Source organism: Schistocerca nitens, chromosome 2 (assembly GCF_023898315.1).
Source record: "Schistocerca nitens isolate TAMUIC-IGC-003100 chromosome 2, iqSchNite1.1, whole genome shotgun sequence".
NCBI lineage: Eukaryota > Metazoa > Arthropoda > Insecta > Orthoptera > Acrididae > Schistocerca > Schistocerca nitens.
The window spans coordinates 221,277,308-221,292,806 of NC_064615.1; the positions used below are offsets into that span (position 1 = coordinate 221,277,308).

The 15,499-nt window shown below is 40.8% G+C and overlaps 1 protein-coding gene across 1 annotated transcript in view; it reads left to right on the forward strand.

Moving 5' to 3' along the window:
• Positions 1-15,499, forward strand: part of LOC126235940 (thioredoxin domain-containing protein 11) — a 141,623-nt gene that overhangs the window by 27,677 nt on the left and 98,447 nt on the right. Inside the window, exon 3 of the mRNA XM_049944908.1 lies at positions 1,436-1,666. Within this exon, the coding sequence (XP_049800865.1) occupies positions 1,436-1,666 (231 nt within the window). The remainder of the gene's footprint in view (positions 1-1,435; positions 1,667-15,499) is intronic.

Below are 15,499 nucleotides of genomic sequence, written 5' to 3' on the forward strand. Positions count from 1 at the left end.
GTTTTTGTTGTATTTGTAGATGATGCAAGTGTGAAAAATGTTTAATGAAAATGATTTTACTAGGGTCATTCAATAATTAATGCCCCACATTTTTTTAAAAATGCATTAATACGCATAGACAAACATCCTTGTTAGTGCTTCACATTTGATGTTTGTTCTGTGCACCAATGAAGTTTCAAACTATTCTGGCAGATGGCAGAGCCTTAGTACAGCGTCAAAATAGTGTCTACATACAGCTCGTGTTACAAGCAGCATGCTGTTATTGAATTCTTGTGTGCAGAAAAAGAAACCGTGGTGAACATCCATAAACATTTGTGTGCAAAGTATGGCAGTGCTGCAATTGATAGGAGTGTAGTTGGGCAATGGGTAAAGAAAGTTGCAGCCTCAGGAAATGCAGAAACAGAGCTCCATGATCAGCCAAGCTCTGGATCTCCTGTCAGAGCCACTGCTCCACACATGCTGAATTGTGATGGTGACTGTGTAGAAAAATAGGACATGAACAAGACCTGTTGATGTATATTGTCACCAAATGCTGACTCTTAACAATAAATATGTTCTGAGAAAAAAAATGTGGGACATTACTTATTGAATGACCCTCGTACAAATATGGTAACAAATATGGTAGTGGGTAACAAGTGTGTGAATTGCAACAATACACTGTACATTACATTACACTGCCTGTATTAAATAAATCAATAGATAAATATGTTCTGGGAAATGGAAAGGAATCAAAGATACACATTTCATTTAAGTACAGTACAACAGAATTTTTTAATTATGAAATATTATAATCTGACAGTGATAAATGATAAAACAAATTACAATACAAGCAAATATATTGGTTTTAATAGTGCCTGCCTCTCTGTTTGATACAGTTAATGGTCTCTTTATTCCATCTGTAGGTGAATGTAAAATAATATTATAACTTAAACTTGAGTTTTTGCAGGCATATAAAATGTTATGGGAATGTAGCTGTGTGACAGTCATTAATGATGTCACCTGGCTGGAACGCCATAAGTTATTTGGATATTGGAACTCTTGGCAAAAAGTAATCTTTCACTTGTATGTTTTTGTAAGGGGAAATAGAATGGTAACACATGAAACTTAAAGTTGTTCATTCTTATTTACTATGTTGTGTGATGGCTTCCTTCTATGTTATTCTACATATGTTGTTCTTTGAGGATGACAGAATGTTATCTCAGGGTTCTTAACGAGTGTTATTTTATGATATCTAAAAACTGAATATTTAACATGTTAAGTAAATTTATGATTATTACTATTGATTTTGATTCATTATTCTTATAATATTTTTTTTACATCGGAAGATAATTTAATAACATCAAGTGATTTTTTGTTTGGCTTTTATCCTAGGTTCCTCTATCAGTCATAATCCACACATCAATTGTAATTATTCAAATATTGGCTCACTTTGCAGGTGTACTTTGCTGCAATCAACTGTTGGCAACCTCGAAGTGAATGCCGTCAGTATTTCACAAAATTGGTACACTTTCCAGTATTCATAGCTTACACACAGCATGCAAAAGGAATACAATATAGAGGGCCAAAACATGCAGCAAATATGGCACGTTTCTTGACAAATGTTATTAGACCACTTGTAAGAATTGAACAGCCAAATGACTTACAAGATCTCCTTGCTCACCATGATGTGAGTGAATTTATACATTTTCATATCAGTATGTAAATATAAGTGTCATTCTTTCATTTATTCTCTAGGTTAATCTTAAATAGGAGTGTATTTAATTGTTTCTTATTACGAGTGCCTTTCCTAGATATTAAGTGAAGTAATTCTGTTTTTCTGGTTATGATGATACATCAATTAATTTTTAATTTCAGTTTTAAGTGGCAGTGTTCTTTATCAAATTTAGTCTATATATGGCATTAAGAGTAGAAAAATGAAGGTATACAATGATCACAATGGAGTATTATGCAACATGTCATATTAAACAGACTTTCCACACAACATAGCCACATATAATACATCGTAGTATAAAAATAGTGTACTAAATAATGAAATATCATGCTTATATATTTAATATCCCTCTTTTACACCTTATTTTATATGCAGGACAACCTGTGTTTATTGATGTGGCTGTTATTTGCTGCATGTGGGTCAAAAGTTTGTTGCATATAGTGGACATTACTTCAGCCATGTAATTTATGTTCTACCTCGTATTACATACATGTGTGTTGTGTTCTTGACTGGGGGAAGAGAAATCTAAAAATTTGTGTCATAAGTAGTCTATGGCCTTAAAAGTATTGCTCCATAAAAAAAATTGACCTACCTGCTATGAGACCACCATGAAACACAGTCCGTTGATGCAAATACAAAGGTTAACAAACACGAATAGGGTGCTGTCAGCATGTAAAATGTAGATGGAAATTCTAAAACTGTGACATGCTGCCAGGGAGGGGTTAATATAGTACATAACTACAATGTTTATTTGTGTGCTTGGATTGTCAGTTGGAAGCAGCAGAGTTCAAATCCTGATTAGGCCATCCAGACCTAGGCTGTCAGCAATTTCCACAAATCAGTTTTGGTGGTTCCTCTGAAAACAATATGGACAAATTCCTTACCTTTTCTTGAGACATTATAGCCTCGTCTTTCTTCCTTCCTTTCCTGTCCTCTCCTTTCGTCATGTACTCATAAGGTATATTTGAAAAAGAATGTTAATACTCAAAGGAGTACTTTTGTATGGAGCAAATGTGAAACTTCATTTTGTAAGAAAACAATTTAAAAAATAAAATTTATAATTTTTAAGAAAACAAATTACATTTCGAAATATTCAGAAATTAATGACTTGTTATTGAGTTTGAGTGGGACTATTGGTCTATCTGTCATTTTGTGGCTGCTGCTTTAACTTTGCCCTGCAGAAGAGTTCTGTTGCAGTCATTTTTGTAGATGCACACAAAATTTGAGTTTAATTGTATAATAGGAGTAAATATTGAGTAAACAGTTTTGAACCACAAAGAGACACTAGCAGCTATGTGCTGGTGGTAAAAGCTTGTAAGGAATGGAAATAGAAGTGATGGAACAATGACTTTGCATTAACTGTAAGGGGACTACAGGCCCAGTCATTTTTGAGAACGAAGGAAATACGCGAGCACATTTTACTTATTTTTGTAAGAAACTTAACATCAGGTCTTATGTCATGAAGTAGGTGAAGTTAAGGATTTCTGCTAGGCAGTAAAATTACCAGTGACGAACGGAGCGAGGAGGACATCCAAAGCAGACCAGCACTGGCAAAATGAGCTTCCTGGCCAAAAGAAGTCCAGAGGCCTTAATTTGGGGAAGAAATTTCTGAGAATATATGTTTGGAGCACAGCGTTGTATGGTAGTGAAACATGGACTGTAAGAAAACTGGAACAGAAAAGAATTGAAGCATTTGAGATGTGGTGCTACAGACGAATGTTGAAAATTAGGTGGACTGATAAGGTACGGAATGAGGAGGCTCTGCACAGAATCGGAGAGGAAAGAAGTATGTGGAAAATACTGACAAGGAGTAGGGACAGGATGATAGGACATCTGTTAAGACATCAAGGACTGACTTCCAAGGTACTAGAGGGAGCTGTAGAGGGCAAAAACTGTAGAGGAAGGCAGAGATCAGAATACTCCCAGCAGGTAACTGAGGACTTAGGTAGCAAATGCTGCTCTGAGATGAAGGGTTTGCACAGGAGAGAAATTCATGGCGGGTCTCTCCAAACCAGTCAGAAGACTGATGGCTCAAAAGAAAAAAGAAAAGGATAGTTTCTATGAAGGGTACTAGGAAAGATTTGCAATACAGCTTTATTTATTTAATTTTTTCAAAGTAATTTCTGCCACATTGAATACACCTCTCCATCCTCTGAAACTAATCCCTAAACCAGTTCTCCCAAGTTTCTGTAGGGAGTAAGGCACACTCATTGTTCCAAGCCCTCTGGAGGTCCTCATCACTTGAAAACTGCACTCCTTTCAGCTTCATTTTCACAGTGCAAAGTCACAAGGAGCAAGGTCTGGACTATAAGAAGGGTGCTCAAGAAGTTTCAGCTCTGTACTCTGCAAATATACAGTGCTTGTTTTGGTGTGGTAAGCTGGAGTGTTGTCATGATGGAGGAACCAAGTGTCCATTCCTGACTTCGGTCACAGGCTCTTAAAAGATTTGATGACTTTGGTCAGGCATTGCTCAGTGTACCACATAGCTGTGACTGTCTTGTGTGTGTCCAAAACTACATGGTCTACAATCTTACTCGATTTGGAAAAAAACGTAAAAACAAGAAAAAAAGAAAGACAGCCATCTTTTCTCCTCTACTGGTGTATCGTCTTCTTCAAAGACCCAAACTTTGTTTTGAGTACCAGTCAGCTTTTCATAATAGTACAGCCAAGTCTCGTAACCTGTCACAGTGTTATTCCACATATTGAAATGGCCCCCTAGAAAACTTCCTTAACATCTCCCGGCATCAAGTCACATGTCACGTCATCTGCCTGTCTGTCAGTCTGTGTGGCACCCAGAGACAACAAAGTTTCTTTACTTGCAAATGATCATGCAGAATCATACTAATTGCTGGTGCATTTAGCCCTAAGATCCTCTATCTGATTTTAGGTCACTCACCTGTCTTCATCATGCATTTTCCTTACAGCATCAATGTTTTCCTCCATAACTAATGATTGTGGCCTTCCCGTCCTCTGAGTGTCCTTCAGAGTAAAATTTCCTCTTTGTAATTCTCTGTACCACATGAATACAATGTAGACACACATCACGGAGTGCAAGAGTCATTTCTTCAAAGCACTGGTCATGTTTAAACCACGTGCAAAGCTGTACTGCAAAACTGCCTGAATCTCACTTTGCGACTATGACCCCATAGCAAGCCTTTCAAACTAACCCTGCTAGTGATTGATTGTGCCCACAGACTTGACACATCGGCTACAATGCAAGTATGAAGTATTCTCAGAATACAGCAGCAATAAGCCTCCTGCAGCTTATTGTTGCATCATATTGCAAAACTTCTGTAGTACTCCTTGTAGTCACCATATAGCAGAGATGCTACATCACAGATAGGCACATCTAAAATACTGCCAAACAAAGCTTTAGGCCAAACCGGACTTCTTGCCTTTGCAGCCAAGCCAGTGTGTGTGTGTGTGTGTGTGTGTGTGTGTGTGTGTGTGTTGAGCAAAAATTTATTTTGACTGTTGTTTGGTTGTGTCTATCTGTGACTCAGCATCTGTGCTATATGGTGAGAGCAACTATCTTTTTCATAATATTGTCATTATTCCGGCCTCGATTTTCCGTTGTTTAACTACTTTGTTTTATCTCTTAGAGACAATGTTTCCTGGTTCCAAGATGTAACAGTTGGTCTAAAATGTTCATCAGACCTGATATCTTCTCTTACTTATTGAGCTATCACACTTTATTGTTACAATAACTTATTGACATAAAATTACTGCTAAATAAGGCTCCAGAGCCTTCAGTTCTATGCTCATGATTCATACCTAATGGCAATGGCAAAAGTGCATCCAAAATTGTGTTAGGTGAAAATTTAACATAATTAATTTCTGATTTAAAATCTTGTAAAAATAAAATCCATTTCATTAATCAACCGTATAATAATTTACTCTCCATTAACTATGCTAATGCCTGATGATGTGTATGTGTAATATTTTTGAGCCCAGTGTTAGTCTAAAAGTTTTGTAGACTCCACACTATAGTTAGAAGTTCTTTCTCAATCACTGAGTAATTCAGCTCATGCTTAATAAGACAATGACTAGCATAATTTATGGTTCAGAATATCATGAAAATAGTCAGTTTTAAAAAAATATAATGTAATTGGATTGATAAAAAATCTATTCACCGAACGACAGCAGGCAAACACAATATAAAGATGTTAAAATTTGAAAGCTTTTGGAGCTAGTGGCTCCTTTTTCTGGCAGAAGGGTTGAAGGGGATCAAAGAGGGTGAAGGAAAAGGATTGGTGAAGTTTAGGAAATGGGGAGAGTTTGGAAAAGTCACCCAGAACCCCAGGCCAGTGGAGACTTACCAGGTGGGATGTGAAGGAAGGCCTGATTCTTGGGGATTTCACTGGACAAGATATGAAAGCCTGAGAGTTTAAAGGTGGAAGAAAGAGATTGCTGCCAAAACATTGTGCACAAGATGATAAGAGCGGAAAGCTAAGTGCATTGTATGTGATAGAGGTGGGAGGGCAAGGGGGGAGGGGACAAAAATAGAGAAGTCAGAAAATGAAAGATATAGAAAATTGAAAGGGATTGAAGAAAGGAATAGTTACTATGAAGAAATGCTGAGACTGAAGAAGATGGATTCTCTGCTAAAGGATATTGTGTGTTGCCAGTATATTCCCTCTTCCTAAGCTCATTCATCCTAATGGAAAACTTGGTGGTAGTCATGCCAATGTAAAAGGCTGAATAGTGTTTACATAACAGCTGGTATATGGCATGTTACTTCACAGATGGATATCCCTTTGATAGTGTATTTTTTGCCAGTTACAAGGTTGGTATAGGCGGACGTTGGTTGGCGAGTGCATAGGGCAAGTCTTACAGTGGGGATGGTCACAGGGGTCTGCAACGTAACTCTAAACTCTCCTCTGCAGAAATACTGTCCTTCATTCCCTAAAAGCTGATAACTCTATCATTATCCTCCCAGCAGACAATGGATCTACCACTGTGGTACTTGACTGATGGGAGTATGTAAGTGAGGATCCGTGCCAGCTGTTGGATACCTCTGCATGTAGCTCTGCCATCAAGACACCATCCTTGTGATACAAACCAAGGTGACGATTCTTCTGGAAAACCTGGAATTCTCAGGAAATTATATTTTTCCTTGAAAAAATCAGGGACACATCAGGGAATTTCAGAATTTTGTAAAATGTCAGGGAATTCTGTGGTTTTAACCTAACATTGGAATTTTATTTCACTGGGCTTATATTTGAAAGCCAAGGGAGGTACTCAGTTCCCATCCCTCCAAATCACTGTTATTTTCTCAGAGCTTCTTATGATATAATCTTCCTCCCCAGACCTGAAATTCTCAGAAATGTAGGCACCAAGTGAACTGACCTGCAGTCCCTCCTTAAAATCTCCAGCCCCTCACGAGGACTAACACCTCAATCCATAGAACTTCTTATTCCACCCAAACCACACACCACCACCTTTTACCTTCTTCCTAAGATCCACGAACCCAATCATCCTAGCTGTCTCTTACTCACTGGCTTCAAAGCAGCCATTGAACTTAAATCTGCCTCTGTTGATAATCACCTGCAACATGTAGTACAATGACTTCCCTCCCATGTTAAAGCCACCAACCATTTCCTAGATCCTCTGAGATCTGTGCCCAGCCTAGTCCCACCACACACTTTGCTTGTCACCATTGATGCCACCTCCCTCTATACCAACATCCCCCATGTACATGGTCTGTCTGCTGCTGAGCTTTTCCTCAGTCAGCACTGAGATATATCAAACGTATGACACCCTTACTGTTCACCTTTCTCACCGTAATCAACTTTATACTTACCAACTACTGCTTTACCTTCAAGGGGCAGACATACAAACAGATCAGGGGACAGTCATGTGGGATTCAGGGTGGCTCTTTCCTATTTCAATCTTTTCGTGAGTTGCTTGGGGATGGGGAGGGCAGCAGGGGGGCGGGGGGGGGGGGGGGAGCTTTCTTGGGATCCATTAATCTTCAGCCCCAAGTTTGGGTTAGATATATTGATGACATCTGTGCCATATGTAATTATTCCAGTTACATTTTACATGGTCCAATTCCAAATCCCCTCACTTCCCGAGATGTTGACCTCATCCTCACTGACAGTCAGCTATGCACTTCTGTTCACTATTAACAAACAACAGTATTTGCTTTTTGACAGTTGTCATCCTTTACATGTCAAATGTTCCCTACCATATAGTCTTGGCATTCAAGGCAAATGTATTTTCCTCTGAAATGAGGTCCATTTGGTCCACTACACCTACAATAGCTTTTCATCACCTGCGAAATCTCCACGTATCCTTGTCAGACACTATGTTTCTTCTGCATCCATTTCCGCATCCTGTGGCTCCTACACCTGTGACCATCCCCCCCAGTGGAGACTTTCCCTAGGCACCCTCATACCATCACCTGTACCATCCCTGTAACTGACAAAATGTCTTATCAAAGGAAGAGCCACCTGTTAAATGACCCATGTCATATACCAGCTATTGCGTAATGACTGTTTGGCCTTTTAATGGGCATGACTACTACCAAATTTTTCATTAGCAGGAATGGGCATAGGCAGAGGTTGTATACTGGCAACACAATATCCTGTTGCAGAGCTTGCTCTGTAACATGACAGTCATAACCTCAGTGGCTATTTCACCACATATGCCATCTGGATCCTTCTACCAACCACCAGTTTCTCAGAACTCTACAGGTGGGAATTGACACTATAACATGTCCTTGGTTCTCACCACCCACTTGGCTTTAATTTAAGTCAGTTTGTTTAGTATCAACATTTCTTCACAGTAACTACTCCTTCCTTCACTCTGTAAGCTTTCTGCTCTTATTATCTTGTGCATCGTGTTTTGGCAGTAATCTCTGTCTTGTGTATTGTGTATTACCCTATCTTCCACTGACTTGACCTCATGGGCAACTTTTCTGAACTCTCTCAATTTCCTAAAACTCACCAGTCCTTTTCCTCACCCATCAACCCTTCTGCCAGAAAGAGGTGCCACTGGCTCTGAAATCTTGTGGATTTCTGTAGCTTTATATGTATGTTCTCTGAGTGCTACTTGGTGAGTAGATTTTTTATCTATCCAAAAACTATGGTTCAATGTTCACTGTGTTGTGGATCCCATTCTCCTTAGAACAGTTCAGAGCCGAACCATATTGTGATGCATCCAGGCCAATTTGAATGCTTGATTCATTTTAAGGTGATGTGAAGTTTTATCTTCCAGAAGGGCTTACTAAAATTACTAAAAGCTTCAGATTGGCCATCATCACAAACCGATTTAGCCTTGTATTCCAATAGTTTTAATAATTGTGGATCATACATGGCCTCTCTCTTTATAAAACTTCTGGAGAAACCAGCCAAACCTTAAAATTATTGTAATTGTTTCACTTTTTTTCTCAGGGCAGTGTTATATGGCTTGTATGCTTTCTGGATCAGGTTGTAGTTCATTAATGCCCGTCATATGGCCTTAAGTTTTATTATTATCTCCTCGCCCTCCAACTGACCTACTGTTCATATTAATTACTTAAAATGATTTTCCTAGGTCATAGAAACTATTAGTAAATCATCTACATAGTTCGTCAAGTCTTGTACCAATTTGTTTCTCAAAGATTTCTCTAAAGCGTAAATAATAACTGCTGCAGAGATAGTCAACACAAAGGGTAATACTTTAAATTGACAAGGTTTATCATCAAATGAGAAAGCTGTATATGGTTTTGAATCTGCTAACAATGGATTATGATAGACACTAAGACTACATTCTATAGTATCGTTGTCAATCATTTTTTAGATTTCTTCTCTAACAACATTTTGAAGGCTCTTAGATACAAGGAGTTTACAGAAAAAAAAAATTATCTTTCTTTACTTTAAATTTACATCCATACTCCGTACTTATACCTTGTTTAGAGGAAATACGTACTTGTGTCTTAATAAAATATTTACTAGTGAACTCTTCCATTCTTCTGTTACTTTATCCAGTTCTTCAGAGAATGGAAAATCGAGGATGCAGTGTAACAATATTATGAGAAGGAAGGTTGCTACTCACCATACAGTGGGGATGAGTCACAGATAGGCACAGCAAAAATACTTTCACACTTAAAGCTTTTGACCAGTGGCCTTAGTCAACAATACACACACATGCACATGCACACGCAGCTCACACACATGACTGCAGTCTGCGAGCAGCAGCACCAGTGCATGATGGGAGTGGCGACGGGTGGGGATAAGGAGGAGACTGGGGTGGGGAGGGGGAGGGGGCGGGATAGTACAGTGGGGATGGCGGACAGTGAAGTGCTGCAGGTTAGGCGGAGGACTGGCGAGAGGTGGTGGGGGGAAGTAGTGGAAAGGAGAGAAATAAATAAAAATAAACAAATAAAAAAAATTAAAAAGACCGGGTGTGGTGGTGGAATGACGGCTGTGTAATGCTGGAATGGGAGCAGCGAAGGGGCTGGATGGGTGAGGACAGTGACTAGCAAAGGTTGAGGCCAGGAGGGTTACAGGACTGTAGGACGAATTGCAGGGAAAGTTCCCAACTGCGCAATTCAGAAAAGCTGGTGTTGGTGTGAAGTATCCATATGGCACAGGCTGTGAAGCAGTCATTGAAATGAAGGATATCATGTTTGGCAGCATGTTCAGCAACAGGGTCCTCGTTTCTTGGCTACAGTTTGTCGGTGGCCATTCATGCGGACAGACTGCTTGTTGGTTGTCATGCCTAAATAGAATGCAGCACAATGGTTGCAGCTTTGCTTGTAGACCACATGACAGGTTTCACAGGTAGCCCTGCCTTTGATCGGATAGGTGATTTTAGTGTCTGGACTGGAGTAGGTGGTGATGGTGGGAGGATGTATGGGACAGGTCTTGCATCAAGGTCTATTAGAGGGGTATGAGCCATGAGGTAAGGGACTGGGAGCAGGGGTTGTGTACGGATGGACGAGTATATTGTGTAGGTTCAGTGTACGGTAGAATACCACTGTGGGAGGGGTGGGAAGGATAGTGGGCAGGACATCTCTCATTTCAGGACATGACAAGAGGTAATCAAAGCCCTGGCAGAGAATGTAATTCAGTTGCTACAGTCCTGGGTGGTGCTGAGTTATGGGGGAATGTACCTCTGTGGCCAGATGGTGGGACTTTGGGAAGTGGTGGGAGACTGGAAAGATAAGGCATGGGAGATTTGTTTTTGTATGGGATTGGGAGAATAATTACAGTCAGTGAAGGCTTCTGTGAGACCCCCGGTATATTTCAGAAGGCACTGCTCGTCACTGCAGATGAGACGACCATGGGTGGCTAGGCTGTACGGAAGGGACTTCTTGGTATGGAATGGGTGGCAGCTGTCTAACTGGAGGTATTGCTGGTGATAAGTAGGTTTGATATGGACGGAGGTACTGATGTAGCCATCTTCGAGTTGGAGATCAACATCTGGGAAGGAGATCAACATCTGGGAAGGTGGCTTGCTGTGTTGAGTAGGACCAGGTGAAGTAAATGGGGGAGAAGTTGTTGAGGTTCTGGAGAATGTGAATAGTGTGTCCTCACCTTCAATCCAGATAGCAAAGATGTCATCAATGAATCTGAATCAGGTGAGCGCTTTAGGATTGTGGGTTTTTAAGGAGGATTCCTGTTGATGGCCCTTGAATAGGTTGGCATAGGATGGTGCCATGTGGGTGCCTATAGCCATACCCCAGATTTGTTTGCAGGTAATGTCGTCAAAACAGAAGTAATTGTGAGTAAGGATATAGTTGGTCATGGTGACTAGGAAGGAGGTTGTTGGTTTGGAATCCGTCAGATGTTTGGAAAGGTGGTGTTCATTAGCTATAAGGCCATGGCATTAGGGGTGTTAGTTTACAGGGAGGTGGCATCAATAGTGACAAGCAGGGCACCATGTGGTAAAGGGTCAGGAACTGTGGAGAGTCAATGGAGGAAATGAAGGGTAGGTTCCAGATAATAGGCTGAAGGTGTTGGTCTACGAGAGCAGAGATTCTCTCAGTGGGGCACAGTAACTGGCCACAATTGGGCGTCCTGAGCGGATAGGTTTGTAGAGTTTAGGAAGCATGTAGAAGGTAAGAGTGCAGGGAGTGGTAGGGGTGAGTAGAGATATGGACTCCGGGGTGAGGTTCTGGGGTGGGCCTAAGGATTTGAGTAGTGACTGGAGATCCTGCTGGATTTCTGGAATGGGGTCACTATGGCAAGGTTTGTAGGTGGAAGTATCTGACAGCTGGCAGAGTCCTTCCGCCAGCTAAGCGTTGCTGCCTCTGGATCATGGGGTCCCAGGTTCTATTTCGAGCCAGGTTGGGGATTTTCTTTGCCTGGGGATTTGGTGTTTGTGTTGTCATCATCATCATCATCATCATCATCATCATCATTCGTGAGAGTGGCAAAATTGGACTGTGAAAAAAAATTGGGACTTTGTACGGGTGCTGATGACCACACAGTTGAATGCCCCACAAACCAATCATCATCATCATCATCATCATCATCATCATCATCATCTGTCAGGTAATCCTTGCTGTTCAGAACAACAGTGGTGGAGCCTTTGTCTGCATGTAGGATTATAAGGTCAGGATCAGTTTTTAGATGGTAGACTGCAGTTCTTTCTGCTGATGTGTAAGGTTAGTCTGCATGTTGAGGGATTTGGGGAATGCTGGTGAGGCATGGTTTGAGGTTAAGAAATTCTGGAAAGTTAACAAGGAGCAGTTTGGGGGCAGTGAGGGTGGATCACAGTTGGATGGAGGAGTGAACTGAATTAGGCAACATTCAATATTGGTCTTAGGTTGAGTCTGATTGGTAGGGTTGGTGATGAAAAAGTTTTTCCATTGTATGGATCAGGAGAAGGAGAGAAGGTCTTTAACAAGTCCTGCATCATTGAATTTGGGATTAGGGCAAAAGGTGAGGCCTTGGAAAGGATTGATACTTCTGTGGGGCTAAGGCTTCTGGAGAAAAGGTTCATGACTGTGTTGCGGGTCTATTTAGGTTCTGGATTCTGTGTGGTGGTGGGAGGGAGTTTGGGATGGCGGAGTAAGTGTAGTAGGTCTGTGAGACAGGGTTTTCAGTTATGAGCTGGCATGGGGGAGGTTTGGATGTTGTTGTAGAGGTGGTGGACAGTGGTACTCCAAGGTGGGAGTAGGAAATGAGCAGGATGGAGGACTTTTTGAGGTGGCGTTGTGCATATTGCTCGAGTTCCTGCAGGGCAAGCATTTCAGTGTGTGTTATGGGTTCCAGGAATCTGGGATTGAATAGCAGGAGAATCTTGTGGATGGAGAGAAGGTACTGCAAAAAGGTTTGGGCTTGGTTGATATGGTTTTGCAGGACTGTGTTGGTGAGGGCTAAGGATTAGCAGAATTGGAAAAGGTGGAGGTCATTGTGGAAGGAGGGGTGGCAGCCAGAGATGGGTAATTTGGTGGTACTTATTTCTCTCCTTTTCTGCTACTTCCCCCAGGCTCCCCCCCCCCCCCCTCCTCCCCACCTCTCCTGCCCTGCCCTGCACTAAGCTGCAGCACTTCACTGTTTGCCATCCCCACTATACTGTCCCTCCCCACCCCAGCCTCCTCCTTACCCCCACCCAGTTGCCACTCTCATCATGTACTGGTGCTGCTGCTTGCAGTGTGGTTTCAGTTGCCTGAGACTGCAGCCGTGTGTGTCAGTTGCGTTTGTGTGTGTGTGTGTGTGTGTGTGTGTGTGTGTGTGTGTGTGTGTGTGGGTGGGTGTGTTGTTGACGAAGGCCATTGGCCGAAAGCTCTAAGTGTGATAGTCTTTTTGTTGTGCCTATCTGCAACTCAGCATCTCCGCTCATCTCTGCTTTATGGTGATTAGCAACTTTCCTTCTCATAATATTTATCCAATTCTTGTGATTTTAATTTATTATTTTTTTATAATTTTGTTTAGCTTGTTCATGTTCTTCTTCTACAATAATATCAGTTGAAGCTACTAAAGGAATATGCTGGTAGTATAGAACATGCATATTTTTTACCATTACTGGTAGCAATTCCTGTTACATTAGTGATATTTCGCTAGCTGTATGTAAATGAATATCAATTTCTGTCCCAAGAAAATTGCCCATTACAATAGTTTTCATTTGTTCCTTCTCAGGCTTTGTTTGCTCTTCCTCTATGAACCACTCATGGATAGCATGGTTCGTGCTTCAGAACGTGCATAGTTTTCCACAACTGGTGTGACAAAGATCTGTTTGTTGGCCTATTTGGACATGCATTCTTATTACAGCCTCAGTTTTTCATTTTATTATTTTATTTCCTAACTTTACAGTACGTGGTTTCATTTTTCAGTTGAAATCGTGTAGGATAATGATTTTCATTATTATTGTGATCTAATTGAGTGTCCTCAATTTCTGTTTCACATACCTAGTCAGTCTATGAATGTTGATACCTCATTAACATTTAAATGTTTGACACCACAATAGTGAATCCATGGTCACAGTATGTTGTTGTTGTTGTTGTTGTTGTGGTCTTCAGTCCTGAGACTGGTTTGATGCAGCTGTCCATGCTACCCTATCCTGTGCAAGTTTCTGCATCTCCCAGTACCTACTGCAACCTACATCCTTCTGAATCTGCTTAGTGTATTCATCTTTTGGTCTCCCTCTACAATTTTTACCCTCCACGCTGCCGTCCAATGCTAAATTTGTGATCCCTTGATGCCTCAGAACATGTCCTACCAACCGGTCCCTTCTTCTCGTCAAGTTGTACCACAAATTCCTCTTCTCCCCAATTCTATTCAATACCTCCTCATTAGTTATGTGATCTACCCATCTAATCTTCAGCGTTCTTCTGTAGCACCACATTTCGAAAGCTTCTATTCTCTTCTTGTCTAAACTATTTATCATCCATGTTTCACTTCCGTACATGGCTACACTCCATACAAATACTTTCAGAAACGACTTCCTGACACTTAAATCTATACTCCATGTTAACAAATTTCTCTCCTTCAGAAACGTTTTCCTTACCATTGCCAGTCTACATTTTATATCTTCTCTACTTCGACCACCATCAGTTGTTTTGCTCCCCAAATAGCAAAACTCCTTTACTACTTTAAGTGTCTCATTTCCTAATCTAATTCCCTCAGCATCACCCGATTTAATTCGACTACATTCCATTATCCTCGTTTTGCTTTTGTTGATGTTCATCTTATATCCTCCTTTCAAGACACTGTCCATTCCATTCAACTGCCCTTCCAAGTCCTTTGCTGTCTCTGACAGAATTACAATGTCATCGGCGAACTTCAAAGTTTTTATTTCTTCTCCATGGATTTTAATACCTACCCTAACTTTTCTTTTGTTTCCTTTATTGCTTGCTCAATATACAGATTGAATAACATCGGGGAGAGGCTACAACCCTGTATCACTCCCTTCCCAACCACTGCTTCCCTTTCATACCCCTCGACTCTTATAACTGCCATCTGGTTTCTGTACAAATTGTAAATAGCCTTTCGCTCCCTGTATTTTACCCCTGCCACCTTCAGAATTTGAAAAAGAGTATTCCAATCAACATTGTCAAAAGCTTTCTCTAAGTCTACAAATGCTAGAAACGTAGGTTTGCCTTTCCTTAATCTTTCTTCTAAGATACGTCGTAAGGTCAGTATTGCCTCACGTGTTCCAATATTTCTACGGAATCCAAACTGATCTTCCCCAATGTCGGCTTCTACCAGTTTTTCCATTCGTCTGTAAAGAATTCGTGTTAGTATTTTGCAGCTGTGACTTATTAAACTGATAGTTCGGTAATTTTCACATCTGTCAACACCTTCTTTCTTTGGGATTGGAATTATTATATTCTTCTTGAAGTCTGAGGGTACT